The 19,901-nt window shown below is 45.9% G+C and overlaps 2 protein-coding genes across 7 annotated transcripts in view; both read right to left on the bottom strand.

The window, feature by feature from the left end:
- Positions 1–19,901, bottom strand: part of Ptpmeg (protein tyrosine phosphatase Meg) — a 560,698-nt gene that overhangs the window by 353,490 nt on the left and 187,307 nt on the right. For all 6 annotated transcript variants that reach the window (XM_070100756.1, XM_070100755.1, XM_070100757.1 and 3 more), the window contains 2 exons: positions 17,940–18,006; positions 16,499–16,672 (listed from right to left, as the gene is read on the bottom strand). In XM_070100756.1, the coding sequence (XP_069956857.1) occupies positions 16,499–16,672; positions 17,940–18,006 (241 nt within the window). The remainder of the gene's footprint in view (positions 1–16,498; positions 16,673–17,939; positions 18,007–19,901) is intronic.
- Positions 2,981–4,853, bottom strand: LOC138854914 (uncharacterized). Its single transcript, XM_070100760.1, has 2 exons — positions 3,385–4,853; positions 2,981–3,250 (listed from the first exon to the last, which is right to left on the bottom strand). The coding sequence occupies exon 1, from the start codon at positions 4,717–4,719 to the stop codon at positions 4,021–4,023; it is 699 nt and encodes a 232-aa protein (XP_069956861.1). The 5' UTR covers positions 4,720–4,853; the 3' UTR covers positions 2,981–3,250; positions 3,385–4,020.

The raw sequence follows: 19,901 nt of genomic DNA, 5'->3' as shown, positions 1-19,901 counted from the left end.
TGGATCAGAAATCTGCCATACTGCCGCAGAGTATGATGTACGAATTAAGTCCTTGCAAGCCAATGCATTCTCCAGTAGCGTACCCAAGCGGTCAGGCACTGGTAACTCTGTCACTCCCATCTGTGTTCCACCTACACCTTCAGACTTGCAAGATAGTGTTCCGTTGCCTCAAGTGTCCGAGGACACTCAGACTGCCTTGAGTGCACAGCCTATCCCTGCAATGACTGCTAGTTCGAGTAGTAGTTTCTCCACAGGGGATGCCTTGTCAGAAAACGATTACTTGAAACTAGTAATGCCATCTCTTGTTGATGTCACATGCCGTCTGCAGAAAGACGTCTCTGTTGCGGCTAGTGCTCTCACTAGAGTGTCTGTTGTTGTTCCTAATGTTCCAGATGGTGATAACGTCCTAGTTGACAGTGATTCCTGCAAGGTCAAGGGTTTATTTGTTGAACCTTCCTTACACGTTGTAAGAGACAGCAAGATCCATTTATTCCTTGCTAACACTTCAGGTCACAGTGTTCATCTCAGAGAAAATACCAATCTCGTTGACCTAGTTCACTATCCTTACCCTGTTCAAGTACAGGATGATGTGCCACCTGACCAGTGGGTCGGTGCTATTTCAACAGTGGAGACCTCATCCACTCCGCTGGATCAATCTATCCCACCAGTTGAGGAGAAAGACTTAGCTCCCACTGATTTCCCAGACGAAGTCCAGTGCTTGTTGACGCTGTTGAACAAACGTCGTAAAGCCATTGCCTTACCAGGTGAGAAGATGGGTATAACGAACTTATTGTCCCATCGTATTCCACTTGAACCTGGTACTAGACCTATCTATATACCTGCGTACAGAATGCCCCATTCCCAAGTTGCTGTCGCAGAAGAACTGATCAATCAGATGCTCAATGATGGAGTTATTGCACATAGCAATTCACCCTGGAATACGCCCTTGATCCTAGTGCCTAAGAAGGACGGCACTTGGCTCCCGGTGATTGACTTTAGGAAGTTAAATGCGAAAACTATTCCAGATCACTTCCCACTTCCTGTACTGGGTGATCTTTTACGCAATATCGGAGATAACAAAGTCTTCTCGACCCTGGACTTGTTACAAGGGTTTTGGCAAGTCCCTCTTCACGAGGACAGCCAAGAGTTAACTGCATTCTCCACTCCCACAGGTCATTATCACTTCCTACGAATGGCTTTTGGATTACGATCCTCACCTATCACGTTCTCTAGACTCATGACCAACATCTTTAGAGGTCTTATAGGTAAAGCACTTATGGTGTACTTAGACGACGTAATCGCCATGTCCGAAGATGTGGATACACACCTGAAATGACTTGATATAGTACTTGGCAAGCTTGAAGAAGCCAATTTAAAGATCAAACTGTCCAAATGTCAATTTTTCAGATCAGAAATTAAGTTTCTGGGTCACGTAGTCACTCCTAGAGGGGTTACGACTGATCAAAGTAAAGTAACGGCAGTACTAAATTTTCCAACTCCCAAAACTGCTGATGCTGTAAGATCCTTTATGGGTCTAGCAGGTTTCTACAGATCTTTCATTGCAAATTTTTCTTCAATAGCAGCTCTGCTAACTGAATTGCTTAAGAAAGATGCTCCTTTCGTTTGGACCTTCCGTCAAGAAAGAGCATTCCAAACTCTAAAAGAAAAGCTAACATCTGCTCCAATTTTGAAATTCCCAGATTTTGCTAAGCCCTTCTATACAACTGATGCTAGTTCAATTGGCATAGGTGCCGTACTAGCTCAGAAGACTGATGGCAAGTACAACGCAGTTGCATTTGCTAGCCGAGTCCTTACGAAGGCTGAACGTAATTATACAGTAACGGAGCAAGAAGCTTTAGCAATAGTATGGTCTTTAAAGCACTTCCGAGATATTATTTACTTGACAGACCATGCACCACTGATACCTTTATTCCAGAACAAACAGCCTACTGGAAGGTTAGCCAGATGGACCTTGACTATCCAAGAGTTCAATCCCACTTTTGAACATTTACCTGGCAAGTCAAATGTAGTCGCAGATGCTTTATCGCAACACGTTAGTGTAGTTACTGCAGATCCTCCATTTACTGTTGAGGATGTCAAAAATGCCCAAAGAACAGATCCCATGTGGTCTGGTGTGATTCGATTCCTGCTCCAGGAAGATCTTATTCTTACTGTGAAGCCGCCAGCACCCATTAGTGGCATTGTAATGAGCCAAGAATTACTGTATCGAACAGCTGAGTTGGGTACTCCAAGCAGAAGAGTGTACCAGTTAGTAATTCCACAGTCACTAGTGAACGTAGCTCTACAGCTAGTTCATGATGCACCAGGTGTTGCACACCCTGGTATGGATCGTTCTGTGAAACAAGCCAGAATGAAATACTTTTGGCCACGTACGGCAACTGACATTTCCGAGTATGTTAAGAAATGTAGTGTCTGTATGCAACATAAAGGGAATGTCAATGGTCCTAATCCAATCCAAGTGTATCCAACCACTAGCGAACCGTGGGAAAGAGTTGCCCTTGATTTATTAACCAATTTTAAATGTTCCCTCCAAGGCAACAAACATCTGTGTGTTATGGTAGACCATTTCACCAGATATTGTGAGTTAGTTCCTATTGCAGATAAGACTGCAGAGACAGTAGCTAAAGCGTTTAAAGAACGCATTATCTGCAGGCATACCACCCCTAAGTCCTTAGTAACAGATAATGGAGGTGAATTCTGTAATGAGATTCTTGAAAATTTGTGTACTTTATACAAGATCTCTAAATCCACCATTGTTCCTCATCATCCTGCCAGCAATGGGTTAGCCGTACGAACCAATAAGAAAGTACTTGATGTCCTGAGAGCCACTATCAACCCCAATAGTGAAACTTGGGATGAAGTTATACCAGATGTTCAATGTGCCATAAATTCTGCTTACAATGCTTCCATAGGTGATACTTCATATTATGCATTGTATGGTGTAGACAAGCTGTGAAAATTTGTCTGGGCTGCCTCCAAGTGAGTCGCCTACCCTGGCAAACTCTGTTGACACCGAGCTCTGAGATGGGTACCTCAGCCTCACAAGTGGCTTATAGGACAGATTTTTTCACAAATGATTGGTATTGCAAGAAACCTCGCCTGCATGCACATATAAAGGACTAACTTACTTGGTGTTGCAGCATATATCCTGATCTTCAACTTCCTAAGCCTAGCTTTAGCCCCCTTGGACTTCCCCTTGGGAACCACGTGCAACCGGGAGCATTAATTCCTGCAATATTCAATCGTTATTAGTGTCCTGCCTGCACCTCAGAAATTCCTATATCCAAGAGGGTATGTATCCCCTAGTATAACTATGCAGACTCAGACGCTAGCTTCAGACGACTCTGAGACGCTGGTACTTACTGGGCATACTCTCTCTGTAGCACGCCGAGCCCTCAGTTAACTCAACTCACGATCTCCTAAGTCACTGGCCAGATCCTACGGGAAAGGGTGAATATCTCGTCTTACTGTATGGGCTGATGGAGGAGATCATCTACGGTACATCGAGGTGTCTCTACCAGATTTCCCCAGGTCTCAGATGTGAAGACACGTGGGGGCGCCGCCTGATGTTCACGGCACGTCTTGTCCAGTCGAAGTCTATCGTAAGAAGGACGCTATTCTGTCTTTGTGACCTGCGCCCCGCCATTCAAGCTAGGGCTGCCAGTTCTCCCTAGCTAACTTATCCTAATGTTTGCCTACATTATCGGCCTATTACTACCTATGTTAAGGTCTTAGGTCTACTCTATCATTATCTACAGATGCCTTAGTAAACCTAATATTAGTGTATTACCAGTAAACCTACCTACTCCTTCCCTGAAGAGTAAATCTATAAATTAAATAAGCTTACCAACCGCCAACCAGAGAATGCCTTGCTTGTTTGGGAGGGTTTAAGGGTCGCTCGGCTCAGACGACCAGACGCTCATGCTGGATCTGAGCTGTGGAACTATTTGGACCAAATAAATTTCCACATCCTCCCGCCGGCGAAGGTAGGCGCTAAGTCTAGATCAAGTCTGCCTCCCGCAGGCCCCCCCAGTGGGCCCTGGACTCGAGCGCCGTTCGACGGGTCGTCCGGCCGCTCAGCTCGCTCAACCTCTGGTCTGATTTCTCATGTCCCGGTCCCACCGTGTGGACCTCGAGAGGCAAAAGCCTGTTGATGGGTCTTATAGTCTCGACACCGTTAATTCTCACTTTCACCATTCTCAACCGCCCAGCCTTGTCTGGGTGGGTTGACACTACCAGGCCAAGAGGCCAGTATGCCCTCAGCGCCTCGGATTCTACCAGCACCAGGTCCCCTTCACTTAGCATCATCTTATTCGCCTCGGGGTCGGCACCATAGAAATGTTCCCGCAAGGTTGTCAAGTAATCCCTGCGCCACACCTGGTTCCATTTGTCCAGGATGTTCACCAGTCTGTTGTGACTCCTGTGCAGTTCTTCATTGATGGGGGGACCATCTGGCCCATAATAATCCAGCTCCTTGGAAGACTGACTCAAAATTGCGGGGAAGGGCTCAATCCTTCTTCCAAACAGCATGTGATTGGGGGTGAGAGCTTCTTGCTCGTCAATCCCATTTTGTACGTAGGTCAGAGGCCTGTTATTAACTCTTGCCTCTATCTCAACTAACACTGTCCTCAGTTCATCACAGCTCACCCTCCTGCCGTGCAAGACCTTCCGAATGCACCTTTTGACTGTGCCCACCATGCGTTCATAGAATCCCCCTTGCCAGGGTGCCCTGGGAGCTATGAACCTCCACTCGCACTCTATTCTCTTCAGGTGTTCTCGTACTTCTCCGTTGTCCCTAAGATTCCTGAAAACTTTATCGGCCGCCCTAAAGCTTGTGCCATTGTCCGAGATAATCAATCGCGGGCACGAGAATCTGGCAGTAAACCTCCTGAACAACTTCACGAAAGTCTCTGTCGTCATATCTTCTGCCAACTCCAAATGCACCGCTCGAGTAGTGGCACAGGTAAACAGGCAGACATATACTTTCTGAGGGCCCTCCTTAACGTCTCCTGGGTTCTTCAATGTGATAGCCCCCGTATAGTCTATTCCTACAGTCTCAAAGGGCCTGTCACTATGTACCCGCTCCTGAGGCAGCGGTGGTGGACCTGGGTAGGGTAGGGTCCTCCCATCGTACCGCCGGCAGACCGTGCAACTCTTTAGCACCCTTTTGACGGCAGCTCGACCCTTCAGTACCCAGTAATTCTGACGTAGGCAGGTGAGGGTATCTCCAAACCCCCCATGTAAGGTCCTCTGATGGGCATCTTGTATCAATAGCTCTGTCGCCCATCCCTCCTTTCCCAGCAGCACGGGATGTTTGGCCCCATAGCTGAGCTCAGAGTTTTGTATTCTTCCCCTGCATCTTATTAGCCCCGCATGATCTAGGAACAATCTCAATGAGTGAACCAATTTGCTGTTCCCTGAGTCGTCATCGTTGGACACGCGTCCTGACGCCATAACCTGCTGCCGGGTCGCAAGTACTTCCAGCACTCCTGGAAACCTCCCCCTTTGGTACTGCCTTATCCAATATTCTCTGGGACCCACTAGAGACAACTGTCGACCCTGGCTTACCTTGTCATGCAGCTTCCTCACGAATCGAAATACCATTTCCGTGACTCCTATAAGTTTTCTCCACGAGGAGTAGCGCCTGGGGTCAAATAATTCAGTGTCGTGTTCCCCCGCGAAATGTACTATGCTGCTGATTGTCTCCACGAATTTCTGCTCCGGCCAGCAATCCCTTGCCGGTAACCAGTCTGGGCCTTTGAACCAAAGCTCGCTTTTACTCAACTTTCTGTGTGTCACCCCTCGGCTTATCAGGTCGGCTGGGTTTTGATCTGTAGGCACATACAGAATTGTTGACGTTGACTGTAGTTCCCGTATCTCCTTTACCCGATTCCTGACATAGGGGAGCTTAGACCTGTCATTCTGGACCCACTGTAAGGCCACCTCCGAGTCTGTCCATACATAGGTGTGTGTCACCCTCAGATTACTTAACACCTCCTCTACGTACTTACCCAGTCTTGCTCCCAGCAACATCGCTGTGAGCTCTAGCTTTGGGATCGAGCAATCCTTCAGGGGTGTCACCCGCGCACGACTGGTGACCAGATTGACTTGGTCCCCGGCCACCAAATACGCTACTGCCCCATAGGCCCTGGAGGAGGCATCACAAAAGACGTGCAAGTCATAATCCCGCCCGGTGCACCCGATGGACCTGGGGAATGTGAACTCGTGCAATTCCGCTAGGTCTTTGTTAACCAGATCCCACTCCTGGCAGACTGTTTCTGGCAGTGGGTCGTCCCAACCTAGGTTCAGCTCCCAGGTCTGTTGTACTAGCATCCTCCCTCGAATGGTGATGGGTGTCAACAAACCCAAAGGATCGAAGGCAGTCTGCACTTTGCTCAGCAAAGACCTCCTGGTCAGCTTCCCTTCCCCATCAGGCTTCCTCTTTAGCCTAAGTCTGTCTTCCTTGACTTCCCACTCTAGTCCCAACACCGATGTTACCTCAGGCACTGAGTAGCCAGTATAGTCATGTTCCACCATGCCCCGCAACGTTGGATTGTTTGTCACCCATTCTCTCAATGGCATGTTAGCTGAGAGCATCTCCTGATTAGACTCTCGGTAAATATCCATCAACAGCCTTTCATCTGAGGTGGTACCCTGCATGTTGTCTACATAAAATAGGGTCTTCAGTAATTCTTTAAGCGGGCTGTTACAGTTCACAAGGTGGTAGTCTATGGTAGCCTGTAATAGGAATGGTGAACTAGTGGCACCAAACAACACTGCCCTGAATCTATAGGTATCATACCCTTGCTTGGGCATCTCCCTGTTAGCCAGCCACAAGAACCTTGTGTAGTCCCTATCCTGTGGCTGCAACCCAATACGTAGGAAGGCTTTGCTAATGTCTGCCGCATAGGCGTACTGTTCCGTCCTGAATCTCAACAACACATCTGCTAATTTCTGCGTCAGGGAGGGCCCTGTGAGCAGACAGTCGTTCAACGATGGCTCTCGGGGACTCGCCTGCGAGCTGCAGTTGAAGACTACTCTGATGGGAGTGGTTACCGACTCCTTGGTGACTGCCATGTGTGGAAGATAATGGGTGTTTTCCCCAGGGCTGGCATTGGGCACTTTCTCGATGAACCCAAGGGCCAGCTGTTCCTTAATAATATCATCATATTTCCCCACCAGACCCTTCCTGGTCAGGCTGTTCACCAATGAATTCAACTGACCACGTGCCCTCTTGAAATTAGTGGACAGCGTTGGGTGGCCCGGTTTCCATGGGAGTCGCACCCAATACTGCCCGTCCCTGAACTGCACATGGTTCAAGTAATCTCGATACGTCTCTTCGTGTTCGGGGGGCGGCTGGTCACCTTTAATCCCTACTACATCCAGGTCCCATAGTTTATGGACCGGCTCACTGTCGGATATGCCAACTTGCGCCTCTGACAGGCCTTCGTGCACACCAATCTGCATCACCAGTACAGCCTCAGTCGCTGTAATACCAGAGCCCTCCTTTCCCGGGGTCGCAGGGAAGTGAGCTGGTATTCTGCCTCCTACGATGTACCCCGCTGGAGTCCTGTACAGGCCCACACCTTCCTTGATAACCCTTCTCGTAGACACGAACTCGTCTAGGTAATCCCCTCCTACCAATATGCCTACATTACTAACATTGTCTGTAGCAATGTCTGGTTCTGCTAGCTTCACACCCAACTCCCTCAAACGTTTGACTGCTTCAGCCAGTCCCCTAGTGGTAATGATATTGGGCAGCCTCTTCACCATCAAGGCTGAAATTTCCCGTCGATGCCCGGCTAACCTGACCGTCACATTGACTACTGGATAAGACCTGCGTGGGACTTCCCCACCAAACCCTTCCACCTTCATGTCAACTTTACCAACTGTCTCCAGCTTCAACCTAGTGGCTAGACTCTCCGCTATGAAGGATCTCTGTGCCCCACTGTCGAAGAACAAACGGGTTGTTTCAGACTTCTTCCCGTTCGCGACCACCGCCATTATGGTGGGCAAGGCCACCGAGCCTTGAAATTGCTCACCAGAACAAATTCTCGGTGCCGTACTCACCACACTCATCGTTACTTCTGACTTGTTCTTGCTCTCCGCCCTTTCTTGCGGTTTGCTCTCCTTAACTTGTGCTAATCCGGCATCATTAGGACACAGTGCACTGTGGTGCTTTCCCTTCCGGCAGCCCCGACACTCCCTGAGCATGGTGTTACAGTCCCTGGCAAAATGTTCTCCACAACACTTGAAACAAAGTCTCAACTCTCTTAGCCGTTGAACCCTTTGGTTATAGGTGGTGAAGCTTGAACACCCTGAACTAGCGTGTTCTTCATCACAAAACACGCACCGTCTCATACTGGCCGCTTTAGTGGCTTCTCCCTTGGCCCTGTGGGTGGAGGACTCGCCCTGGGCATAATACGTGCCTACTTTAGTGGGAGGTGGTTTAGGTCTATCTCTCGAATGTCTGGGGAAGTCGACCGACTTCTCCTTGGTAGGTAATTTCTCCCCCTGACCTATGCTCAGGTGAGATATGAGATCCCCTAACCCTTCAATAATTTGGCTTATCGTGAACCTATTCGTCCGATATTTTAAGTGTAACTCATGCACTGTCGTGCTAGCCAGTTTCCTCTGAATCACCTGGCTAAGGACCCATTTTGAATCATTCTCACCATGCAGATCTCTGAAACTATTGGTCAAGCTCATAATCTCAATACGGAACTTCTCTAGACTTTGACGGTCATGTCGGCAAGCCTCTAGATCCAACAACCGATAAAGTATAGCTACCTTTATCTCCTCAGTGTTGCCAAACATGTCTTCTAATTGGTCTTTGGCATGTTGGTAATTAGCGTCAGTAATCGGGTAGTGCCGGACCAGATCTAAGGCTTTACCCTTGAGTTGTGACCGCAAATACTGCAACTTGACGGCATCTGACAAATCATTTCTGTCATCTATCTGGGCTCTAAACTGATCCCAGAAACCAATGTACTCTGTTAAGGTTCCGTCAAACGTTGGTAAATTCAGCTGGGGCAACTTGGGCAACATATTGACAGGTGTGTGGTTGTTTGGGGTACCTGCGGTGTTCAACACCATCCTTGGAATACTAGCCTTTAATGTACTTAACTTATCTCTGTACATATTCATCTCCTGGTGACAATCTACATCATCCTTAGTGAATTCGTCCATAGCCTGCTGAAGACTTCCCTGGGATTCCTCATCCTCAATAGCCTGTAGCTCATATGCTGAGAATGCTTGTTCATAGGCTTCCCACTTTTCCCCCAAACTCTTCAAGCAGTTCTGCAAATCATCGCAGTCTACATTACTGCGTTGGCAAGTAGCCTTGCACCTGTTACGCGTTCTGTTCAGATGCCCTTTGTATGCTGCTACTGATCGTTTTAATTTTGTTAGCACTGAACCAGACTCTCCTGAACCCCCATCTGCCATTGTCGAAGTTTAATGAGGAGTGTGACACTAATTGTACTTTACCCAGTCCACCCCACAGCACGTCACGGTGTTAGGTGAGAATGAACGAGTCTTAAGGCTTCTCAACAAGCTTAACAATTCCCTTTGTTATATTGACTCTACTATGAATCAAAAATGTACACTGTTAGCTCTCAAATCCCAATCAAAATGTGTATCGATGTGAAAGCTTAATCTAGCACTCAACTGTACAATGCCAGCAAATAATTACAGGACTTAACCTAGTCTCAGGTATAATTCACAAATCCCACATTAACATGAATCAAAGATGATGAAAATCACAATAAAAGTGCAGTGTACAAATTAAATCACTTGGTTAACACAAGCAAATTCAACAATTCAACTTGTGAAACAGTAAATAAATAATGTATGTAAACAGCTTGGCCTAACTGTGCCCAGCTTACTCTGTTTAGCGTGGATGGTTGGATAAGGTAAATCCTAACCTAGCTAGTGTGCTATAACTTAAACCTGGCTTTATAACTCCCTGTAAATAATAACTAGGTTAAATCTGTCCTAGCTACTATAACCTTTTGTAAATATTGCACAAGCCTAGCCTAACTGTGGCTACCTTGCAAATCCACTGTAAGTAATTAACACACAAGTCTCCTACTCTGGATTACTTGTAATCACTGTAAATAATTAAATTCACAAGCTTCTCTAGCCTACCTGGCCTGCCTGTAAATTACTGCAAATAACAACTTCTGTGTATAGTCAGCTTGGCCTAGCCTCTGAGTAACTTTGACCTAGGTGTGCTAACTTAAACCTAACTTTTTTAAACTGGTTCCTAACTGTGGCCTAGCTATGATAGCTTAACCTAACTGTGGCCTAGCTATGATAGCTTAACCTAACTCTGTAAAACTGGTTCCTAACTGTGGCCTAGCTATGATAGCTTAACCTAGCTATTCCACATCCGGTTTTCGAAGGACCACTTTTGTGAAAATTTGTCTGGGCTGCCTCCAAGTGAGTCGCCTACCCTGGCAAACTCTGTTGACACCGAGCTCTGAGATGGGTACCTCAGCCTCACAAGTGGCTTATAGGACAGATTTTTTCACAAATGATTGGTATTGCAAGAAACCTCGCCTGCATGCACATATAAAGGACTAACTTACTTGGTGTTGCAGCATATATCCTGATCTTCAACTTCCTAAGCCTAGCTTTAGCCCCCTTGGACTTCCCCTTGGGAACCACGTGCAACCGGGAGCATTAATTCCTGCAATATTCAATCGTTATTAGTGTCCTGCCTGCACCTCAGAAATTCCTATATCCAAGAGGGTATGTATCCCCTAGTATAACTATGCAGACTCAGACGCTAGCTTCAGACGACTCTGAGACGCTGGTACTTACTGGGCATACTCTCTCTGTAGCACGCCGAGCCCTCAGTTAACTCAACTCACGATCTCCTAAGTCACTGGCCAGATCCTACGGGAAAGGGTGAATATCTCGTCTTACTGTATGGGCTGATGGAGGAGATCATCTACGGTACATCGAGGTGTCTCTACCAGATTTCCCCAGGTCTCAGATGTGAAGACACGTGGGGGCGCCGCCTGATGTTCACGGCACGTCTTGTCCAGTCGAAGTCTATCGTAAGAAGGACGCTATTCTGTCTTTGTGACCTGCGCCCCGCCATTCAAGCTAGGGCTGCCAGTTCTCCCTAGCTAACTTATCCTAATGTTTGCCTACATTATCGGCCTATTACTACCTATGTTAAGGTCTTAGGTCTACTCTATCATTATCTACAGATGCCTTAGTAAACCTAATATTAGTGTATTACCAGTAAACCTACCTACTCCTTCCCTGAAGAGTAAATCTATAAATTAAATAAGCTTACCAACCGCCAACCAGAGAATGCCTTGCTTGTTTGGGAGGGTTTAAGGGTCGCTCGGCTCAGACGACCAGACGCTCATGCTGGATCTGAGCTGTGGAACTATTTGGACCAAATAAATTTCCACACAAGCGTTTACCCTATGAGTTGTTATATTCCACTCCGAAGCCTAATTACAACCCTGATGATTTCGTAGCAACTCGTACCAGCATGGCTCAAAGTGTTTTTAGAAGAATCCGTGAAACACTTCACAAATCAACAGCAGAATTTACTAGAGTAACTAATAGCCGTGCTAAGCCATCAAAAGTTAAAGTAGGTTCGAGAGTAATGCTGACAAATTTCAACAAAACATCCGCAATGCCTAAGCTCGATCAAAAGTTTGTCGGACCTTATCGAGTTGAAGAACACATCTCTGGTAATAAGTATAAGGTTAGAGAAGTTAGTACTGGTAAGTACAAAGAATCGCATTTAGATCATATGAAATTAGTATGCGATGTTGATGATATTGCTACCCAGACTAATGTGACAGATGCTGAAAATCCTCTTGACTCTGTACCCTCTACCTCAAATACTCAGTCAGATAACCAACCTGAATGTCGTTACTCCTTGCGTACTCGACAAGTAATGAGAAACCCACAAGTATCTTTTGTAGATACTCGTTCAGATCTCCCTCAGTCAAGGCATGTGTTAGTCATTGCAGAGGAATTCGATCCTCCCAGAGATGATAACCATTCTGCATATGAAAACCTCACCCTCGCAGAATTGGGTTCAAATGTACATAGCCTGTATAACTAGGTGTCCAAGATGAAGTAAATTGTCAACTGTTTGTTATTAACTGATTAGTTTTTTCAGAATTTTTTTTTCGTATTCATGTTCCCTCTGTATTCTGAGAATTTGACAGTAATGATCTGAGTGTGCACCAGATGCCTTTGCTGTTAATTTCACCTTGTATATATATATATATTTATTCTTCCTCAGAATCTGTAGAGTGCATGAATACAGATCGATCGATCAATTCCATCCCATATTGTACAATGATTTGTTCTTATAGTTTGTAATGCATTACGTAAAACTCATTTTGTTAACATCCATTATGATACCATCCATTAGTTCTAAGTTATATATGAATTTGTTATTGTATAGAATCAGCCCAGAACCACCTGCCTGTTCAGCCTATAAGATAGTAGTGTATGTCGAGACGACATACGTAACATGACCGAGCTGTCAGCATAGTTGCTGATCCCTGTGTTGTATAGCATATCAGTATCATCCATGTGCTTTAGATAGATCCGTATTATTATTATTATTATAATCAAGGGGAAGCGCTAAACCCGGAGGATTATACAGCGCCTGGGGGGGGGGATGTGGAAGGCATTCAGGCTTAATTCGGGGAACTGGAGCACAGATCCAATTTCCTAAATCAAGAGCCCCTCACCAACATCAAGGAACCTTCCTTGAGGGGAGATAGATCCGTAGGCCTGTGACTATTGTGTGATGTCACGGGATGCGCATGTATACGTTCGTACCTCTGCCACTCTCTCAGTCGGCGTTTGACATAGGCTAGGACAGGCAGAGGCTGGGCTCCATCTCTCATCATCACAGACTGACAATATATCGTTACCATCCAACAAGTGTGTCTACCTTCAACCCTCGATATCTCCATTTAAGAACCCCTACGATACCAAGACAACATGAGAAACAACAGAGATCACTGAACCAAGACAACAAGAGTAACAACAGGGATCACTGAGCCAAAACAACAAGAGTAACAACAGAGATCACCAAACCAAAACAACAAGAGTAACAACTGATCACCGAACCAAGACAACAAGAGTAACAACAGAGATCACTGAACCAAGACAACAAGAGTAACATTATTATTACAATAAAAAAGAAGCGGTAAACCCACTAAACACGAGTAACAACAGATATCACTGAACCCTCAAGACTGACAAGAAACATCGCTGAACCAACCCTAGCTCGGTTGGTAGCGCACTCAACTCACACACTGAAGTCCATGATTCGATCCCCGGTACGGGTGGAAACATTAGGACGTTTCCTTAAGATACCTGCTGTCCCTCTTCACCTAGCAGTAAATAGGTACCTGGGTGTTAGCCGACTGGTGTAGGTCGTATCCTGGGGACAAAATTAACCTAATTTGCCCGTAATGCTCAACTGCATAACAATGGGCTTTTTATATAGTATGTCATTGATGTTAGCTGAGTCTGTATAAGTTATATCATGTGCTTGTAGAAATAATAATAATAATAATAATAATTATTATTATTATTATTATAAGACACCACTGAACCATCGGAACAAGTGGCAACACACTAAATTCTTAAAGGAGGACAAATCACTAAGCGCACAAATCCTTAAAATGATGCATGCTGCCCCGACCATTTGTGCCCAGCGGGCTCTGAAAAAACAGATGAGGACAACTGTCACTAAAGTGATTCGGGTAAATTTATTACGGATATTATTATTATTATCAAAAAGAAGCGCTAAGCCACAAGGGCTATGCAGCTTATTACGGATATTCAGAGAAAATCAAAACATCTGCACACAAAGTCCGGCGCACTTATGCGCCCGGACTTTGTGTGCAGATGTTTCCATTTCCTTCCTTCCCCATCCTTCTTTCTCCTTACTAGGGCTCTGGTAAGAAGGGTTCGGTACTGGTTAATTACTTCCATTACGACCCTCCATGGACGTCGGGAGAAGTAGGAACGCCTTTAAGCTAGTGAAGGGCTATTGATTAAATGAACTGGAATTACCCTTCCTTTCCTTAGGTCTCATTACCCCCTCATTCCTCAAGCGTTGTTACCCCCTTTACAAGCTTAACCTATCTTCACAAACAATATAACTAGCCTACAAAATTCAACTTTTCATCCAACTCAGAAACCACACTGATTGTTTTAAGCTAACTTTGATGAGTTACCAGGAATCAGAGCTTGTTTAATTTCTATCACATAAGTTTTTTTTTTCTTTTTTTTGAAACCTTAAGATTTTGGGTATACAAGGTAGAAGAAGCACATGTTAACTAAATATCATGGGTATTATACATAGATACTAAATGTGGTACATACACTGGCAAAGACTAATCTTTCTTAATTTAAATTCATTATATATAAGTATAACAAAAATAAAGTTCCGTACAGCCATACAAACATATTTGCAACACAGTTTTCAGTCTTTTTCGTTTGTTTTCAGTATGGTTCTTCCATACCAGTGTTCAGCAGCAGTCGGTCATCAAAACTGATCGTCAGGTTTTCCTGATATCCCTTCATGATAGCTACGTCTTGGTGAAATCGTTTACTGTGGAATTCAATTTCACAGAAACTAAGTGTTGGAAAAAAAAACTATGTTCAGATTTTAATTCAGCGTCCAAAAAATAGTTAGAAACACATGTTTTTAAATGTGAACTAAGACCAATGTTGACCAGTGTAATGAAAGCCTACTCAGAAAATAAAATATTGAATTAGAAGTAAGGGAGTTGCAAGTGTACAGTATTCACCCTATTAGTAGCATTTGCACTGATTCAAATTCAAATTCAAAGTTTATTGTCTATAAGGATTACAATGCTGAGTTTACAGAAATTTGGTTATTGTGTGGTTTACATGTAGTAAAATTGTGATTACAGAGTGTACCACTAGAACGCTTAGCATGGCTAGGCATTTCGGGCATACTTAGTTTTATTCTTAATTGTAAAATATTACAAATTATGAGGTAAGTTGGTATTATGGCTAAGTGACTAAATACTAGTTTGTAAGTTTAGCAATGTGAATGCTTTTGTTTTGGCACAGTACATAGTTTCAGTGTTGGAGTATCACAGGATTCATTATTTTAAGATTGAGATTAATATTTCTGTTTATGGTCAAATGAGTGAGTGAGTGTAAGTATGAACCACCAGGTGGTATTCGTGTAGTTAGTTGACGGGGTGTATCTGGGAGATAAGATGTTATCTAATGGTAGTTTTGAAGGTGATGAATGTGTCTGCAGTTCTAGAGTTCTCAGGTAGGGTATTCCAGATTTTAGGGCCTTTGACATACATTGAATTTTTGTAAAGGTTTAGTCGGACACGGGGAATGTCGTAGAGATGTTTGTGTCTGGTGTTATGCCTGTGAGTTCTGTCACAACTATCAAGAAAGCGTTTTAGGTCAAGGTTGATATTAGAGTTTAAGGCCCTGTAGATGTAGATTGCACAGTAGTAAGTGCGGATGTACTGAACTGGGAGTAAGTTTAGGTCTATGAAGAGTGGGGGGGGGGGTGTTGCCAGGGATGGGATTTAGTGATTATTCTTACTGCAGCTTTTTGTTGGGTTATTATTGGCTTTAGGTGTGTTGCTGCAGTTGATCCACAAGCAAAAATAGCATAGGTGAGGTATGGATAAATAAGTGAGTGGTATAGTGTGAGAAGGGCATTTTGCGGCACGTAGTATCGTATCTTGGAGAGGATCCCAACCGTTTTGGATACTTTTTTGGTTATATGCTGGATATGGGTGCTGAAATTCAGGTTGTTGTCAAGGTATAAGCCTAGGAATTTTCCCCCATTATTTCTGGTAATTAGAGTGTTGTCAATCTTAATGTTAATTTGTGCATCTCCTGCTCTGCTACCAAACATAATATAGTAGGTTTTGTCAGTGTTAAGCGTAAGTTTATTGGCTGTCATCCAAGTCGATATTTTAATCAGCTCCTCATTCACAATGGTGTTGAGGGTGGCAAGATTAGGGTGAGAGATGACATAAGTCGTGTCATCAGCAAAGAGAATGGGTTTCAGGTGTTGGGATACGTTTGGAAGGTCATTGATGTATATGAGGAAGAGCAGGGGACCAAGGACACTTCCCTGCGGAACTCCAGTATCAAGTGGCCGTGTTGCTGATGCTGTGTCTTTAATGGTGACGTACTGATACCTATTAGTAATGTAAGATTTGAAATAAGCAAGCGCATGGCCTCTTATACCGTAATGATCAAGTTTGTGGAGTAGGATGTCGTGGTCTACTGTCAAAAGCTTTTCTTAGGTCAATAAAAATTCCTAGTGGATATTCCTTATTTTCCAACGCTGTGTAAAGCAGATCTAGCATTTTTATGATTGCATCATTAGTGCTTGATGATAGTACTCAGTGTTGGGCGTATTCCCACTGTTAGTAGTACCCACACTTAAGATAGTACTCACATTGGAGGGCGTAGGAGGCGAGCAGGGCAGCAGTGGAAGGCTGGGCACCAAGACGGTCCTCCAGTATATCTCGCCGTAATTGCAGGAAGACATGGTAGCGCGTGTATTCCTCCGTCAGCTTCCCAGGATCGCTCACCCAGAACTTTACACGGAAGTACAGCACCGGAAGTCCACCTGCCACCAACTACAGTCAACATTACAAGCCAACTAAACTCAACACATTAATTAATAAAGAAGATTTTTTTTACCTAAATAAGGAAGCATGAGAATAATTCAAAGTTCCCCAAATCTTGTAAATAAAAACAAAATGAGATAAGAAAATGAAGCCTTTCTTGACATTGTTTACCCAGAGGTACCCAGAAGAGCTCTTGATTCAAAGAAATGGCGTTATCCTTCCCTTGGATCAAACCTGATTACCCCCCCATTCTCGAGAAGCTATATGACTTGTATGGTTTAGCGCCTGCCCATGCAAATATTAATCATAATAATCTGGAAAGATAACTAGAGTCAATGCATTTTCTACAATGGGATCACTATGATAACGCGAAGCGGACTGTGTTAACAAATAACACGAGTATGTACATATTTAACCAAGCAATAAGATTATAGTAAACAAGTGATATCACAATATGCAAAACAACCACTGTGAGAAGTCACGAAAGCGTCTGGAATTTCGCTATTTTTTCACAGTGGTTGTTTTGCATATATTTAAGCATATATAATATTATCATAATGAAAAGCAGTAGTATTCCAATGATTACACCATCTCATCTCAAGCTTGAAACAGGTGATATCACAATATACAGAACAACCACTGAAATAGAATTCCAAGCCCTTTCGTGATTTTGGAATTCTACTATTTTTTCAGTGGTTGTTCTGCATATACATACACACACACACACACACTCCATGCAAAGACAAATATAAGAAGAAATGTGCAACAACAGTAAAGGTGAAAGTGAAATAAATTGCGAGCGGACGGTTCCTGGGTGAAGGTTAGGTTAGGTAAGGCTTGTCAGGAAATAGAACAAGTGTTTCCTGACGCGGGTCTTAGTCATACATGAGTGAAGAGAACTGAAGTACCCAGACAGGTAGAGTGAAGTAGGAATACAAGGAGGAAGAAACGTAGGCTGGAAGGAAGGCAGGGAGAGAGGGCAACAACCAGGTAGGTAGGCAGGAAAGAAGCAGGTATATAGAAAGGGAATCTGGTATAAAGGTAGGTAGGAGGCAAGGCTGCAGAAAAGTAGGTAGGAAGGGAAGCAGGTTTAGAGGTGACCAAGCATGGAAGGAAGTAGGTTGAGCGTTGGCAGAATGTAAGCGGGAAGTGAGAGCTCATAAGAATATGGTGAAATATATCAATTTAAATAGAGTTCAGAGTGTGTGTTAGTAAATGTAAGTTAAGCGTATTATGTATTTGAGTAAAAGAGAACTAAATACGCACAAGTTCCCAGAGTCTTGGTCCTGATGCGAAGTTGTTTCTTCACAGGCTTGAGGGGGTCGAGCCATCTCTGTGGGTGGGAGAAGCACGTCACACACCAAACCTTAATAAATATTCCTCAGACGTTAAGACGATACTTCCCTCCCCACCTACCATCCTGCTTACTTCCCTCCCCACCTACCATCCTGCCTACTTCCCTCCCCACCTACCATCCTGCTTACTTCCCTCCTCACCTACCATCCTGCTTACTTCCCTCCCCACCTACCATCCTGCCTACTTCCCTCCCCTCCTACCATCCTGCGTACTTTCCTCCCCACCTACCATCCTGCCTACTTCCCTCCCCACCTACCATCCTGCCTACTTTCCTCCCCACCTACCATCCTGCCTACTTCCCTCCCCACCTACCATCCTGCCTACTTCCCTCCCCACCTACCATCCTGCCTACTTCCCTCCCCACCTACCATCCTGCCTACTTCCCTCCCCACCTACCATCCTGCCTACTTTCCTCCCCAACTACCATGTTGCCTACTTCCCTCCCCACCTACCACCCTGCCTACTTCCCTCCCCACCTACCATCCTGCCTACTTCCCACCCCACCTACCATCCTGCCTACTTCCCTCCCCACCTACCATCCTGCCTACTTTCCTCCCCACCTACCATCCTGCCTACTTCCCTCCCCACCTACCATCCTGCCTACTTCCCTCCCCACCTACCATCCTGCCTACTTCCCTCCCCACCTACCATCCTGCCTACTTCCCTCCCCACCTACCATCCTGCCTACTTCCCTCCCCACCTACCATCCTGCCTACTTCCCTCCCCACCTACCATCCTGCCTACTTCTCTCCCCACCTACCATCCTGCTTACTTCCCTCCCCACCTACCATCCTGCCTACTTACCTCCCCACCTACCATCCTGCCTACTTACCTCCACACCTGCCATCCCGCCTACTTACCTCCCCACCTGCCATCCTGCCCACTTCCCTCCCCACCTGCCATTCTGCCCACTTCCCTCCCCACCTGCCATCCCGCCTACTTCCCTCCCCACCTGCCATCCCGCCTACTTCCCTCCCCACCTGCCATCCCGCCTACTTCCCTCCCCACCTGCCATCCCGCCTACTTCCCTCCCCACCTGCCATCCTGCCTACTTCCCTCCCCACCTGCCATTACGCCTACTTCCCTCCCCACCTGCCATCCTTCCTACTTCCCTCCCCACCTGCCATCCTGCCTACTTCCCTCCTCACCTGCCATCCTGCCTACTTCCCTCCCCACCTGCCATCCTACCCACTTCCCTCCCCACCTGCCATCCTGCCCACTTCCCTCCCCACCTGCCATCCTGCCCACTTCCCTCCCCACCTTCCATTCTGCCCACTTCCCTCCCCACCTGCCATCCTGCCCACTTCCCTCCCCACCTACCATCCTGCCTACTTCCCTCCCCACCTACCATCCTGCCTACTTCCCTCCCCACCTACCATCCTACCTACTTCCCTCCCCACCTACCATCCTGCCTACTTCCCTCCCCACCTACCATCCTGCCTACTTCCCTCCCCACCTACCATCCTGCCTACTTCCCTCTCCACCTACCATCCTGCCTACTTCCCTCCCCACCTACCATCCTGCCTACTTCCCTCCCCACCTACCATCCTGCCTACTTCCCTCCCCACCTACCATCCTACCTACTTCCCTCTCCACCTACCATCCTGCCCACTTCCCTCCCCACCTGCCATCCTGCCCACTTCCCTCCCCACCTACCATCCTGCCCACTTCCCTCCCCACCTACCATCCTGCCTACTTCCCTCCCCACCTACCATCCTGCCTACTTCCCTCCCCACCTACCATCCTGCTTACTTCCCTCCCCACCTACCATCCTGCCTACTTCCCTCCCCTCCTACCATCCTGCCTACTTTCCTCCCCACCTACCATCCTGCCTACTTCCCTCCCCACCTACCATCCTGCCTACTTTCCTCC

Source organism: Cherax quadricarinatus, chromosome 74, assembly GCF_038502225.1.
Source record: "Cherax quadricarinatus isolate ZL_2023a chromosome 74, ASM3850222v1, whole genome shotgun sequence".
NCBI lineage: Eukaryota > Metazoa > Arthropoda > Malacostraca > Decapoda > Parastacidae > Cherax > Cherax quadricarinatus.
This window is presented reverse-complemented; position numbering and strand designations above follow the sequence as displayed.

Bases quoted from the DNA above. Each gene is read 5' to 3' on its own strand.
- LOC138854914 (XM_070100760.1), bottom strand. From the start codon at position 4,719: ATGGTGGGCACAGTCAAAAGGTGCATTCGGAAGGTCTTGCACGGCAGG.